At 56.0% G+C, this 1,689-nt stretch overlaps 1 protein-coding gene across 1 annotated transcript in view; it reads right to left on the bottom strand.

The window, feature by feature from the left end:
- The window catches only part of DACT3 (dishevelled binding antagonist of beta catenin 3), a 9,877-nt gene that overhangs the window by 1,261 nt on the left and 6,927 nt on the right, over positions 1-1,689 (bottom strand). Inside the window, exons 2-3 of the mRNA XM_007943045.1 lie at positions 1,510-1,662; positions 4-154 (exon numbers count right to left, since the gene is read on the bottom strand). Of these exons, the coding sequence (XP_007941236.1) occupies positions 4-154; positions 1,510-1,662 (304 nt within the window). The remainder of the gene's footprint in view (positions 1-3; positions 155-1,509; positions 1,663-1,689) is intronic.

Raw genomic sequence — 1,689 nt, 5'->3', positions numbered from 1 at the left:
GGCGTCAGGAAAGGCCCCGCGCGCTGCCGCCGCTCCGCGGACGAGCAGGCCTCCGCGCCCGCCGAGCCTCCCGCCGTCGGGTAGGGCGCCGAGTAGGATCGCGGCACGGCGGCCCGAGCACCCACCGCCTCGGGAGCGCTGGGACTGGCGTCTCCTAGGAGAGGAAGGCAAGAAGGGAAGGGAGAGGAGGGGCTCTCAAAGCCCTTTCTTAGCCCAGCCTGGGAGGCAGGCTGCCTCTTCTCACTCCCTTCCCATTAAAAGCCCTACGCTCATTCCTTCCCCCATAAGAGGTTCCTGACAGAATCGCTACAGTGGCCTGCAAGCCCCTGCACGGTTTCCCTCACCCATCCCCACCTCGTACCGTCTCCTCTGTTTGTAGGAGTCCAGCCCCGCTGGCCTCCTTAATGTGTACACGCTCCGGCCTCAGGGCCTTTGCATTGGCTGCCCCCATACCCGGAACACTCTGCCCCAAGTGTATACCTGATTGGCTGGCTCCCTCCTTTACTTCAGGTCCCTACTCTAATACCACCGTCTTAGCGAGGACCCCTCTGGCCATATTTTCTAAAATTGCAACAACCCTCCCCAACACAAATGGACAATCTCTAGCCCCTTCCTTGGTTTATTTTCCTAGAACACGTCAATATCTAACGTCCTTTTTCCTTTTTCATCTTATACGGTAACTGCCTCTCTCATTAGATGGTCAGTTCTCTAAGGGCTGGGATTTGGGTCTGTTTTGTTCAGCTGTTCAGAGCTGTTTTGTGCTGAGCGCTTCTTGTTTTGGGTCGTCCAGTCAATTCTGGTTCATAGAGACCCTAAGTGGCAGAGCAGACCTGCCCCCATAGGGTTTCCTGGGGACCGTAAAGCAAACCAAAGCTGCTGCTGTGGAGTGGAGTCCGACTCAGGGCAAGAACAATGCGTTACTGATTAGAATCACCGCTTTCTTCCACAGTGCCCCTGGGCGGGCTTGAACCACCAACCTTGGGGTCATTAGTCTAGCACCAACAGTCTGTGCCACCCAGGGGACCTTAGCTCACAACTCACTTATATAAGTGAATAAGGGCGGTTTTTATGTACCTGGGGGTTATCATATGCTAAGTCCAGTGCCTTAGGGCAGAGGACATCCCTGCAAGGTGGACACTGTTAGGATCCCATTTTAATAGAAGAAATGTTGTTGTTATGTGCCATCGAGTCAGCCCCGACTCACAGCGAGCCCTCCTTGGGTTTCTGAGGCAGTATCACTACGGAAGTAGATTGCCCAACCTTCCTTCCGAGGAGTGGCTGGTGGCTTTGAACCGCCAGCCTTCTGGTTAGCCGTCAGGTGCCTTAGCCACTATGCTACCAGCCCTAATAGAAGAAATGGAGGCCCGGGAAGGGAGGCATCCCCGACATCCCACACAAACCATCACAGCAGCGCTGGAATGGAGACAGGTTTCATCCAGAAGCCTGTGTTCAGTACCATTTGCTGTGTCCGCTCCCTGGCCCTCAGGACCCCAACCCCACCCACCTTACCTAGGGACTTGGGCCGCTCGCTCGCATAGATGCCCCGAGGTTCAGAGGGACCCAGGCGTCCGTAGGAGCCAGATCCAGAGAAGCCACTGTCCCCACAGAAAGTTGAGGGTGGTGAGTCTGGACCTCCTGTGCAGCTGGGATCTTCATAAAAGCCTAGATTTCCGGGAGGAGGGGGAGGAA

Source organism: Orycteropus afer, unplaced genomic scaffold (assembly GCF_000298275.1).
Source record: "Orycteropus afer afer isolate SDZICR_OR568_19922 unplaced genomic scaffold, OryAfe1.0 scaffold00099, whole genome shotgun sequence".
Lineage (NCBI taxonomy): Eukaryota > Metazoa > Chordata > Mammalia > Tubulidentata > Orycteropodidae > Orycteropus > Orycteropus afer.
This window is presented reverse-complemented; position numbering and strand designations above follow the sequence as displayed.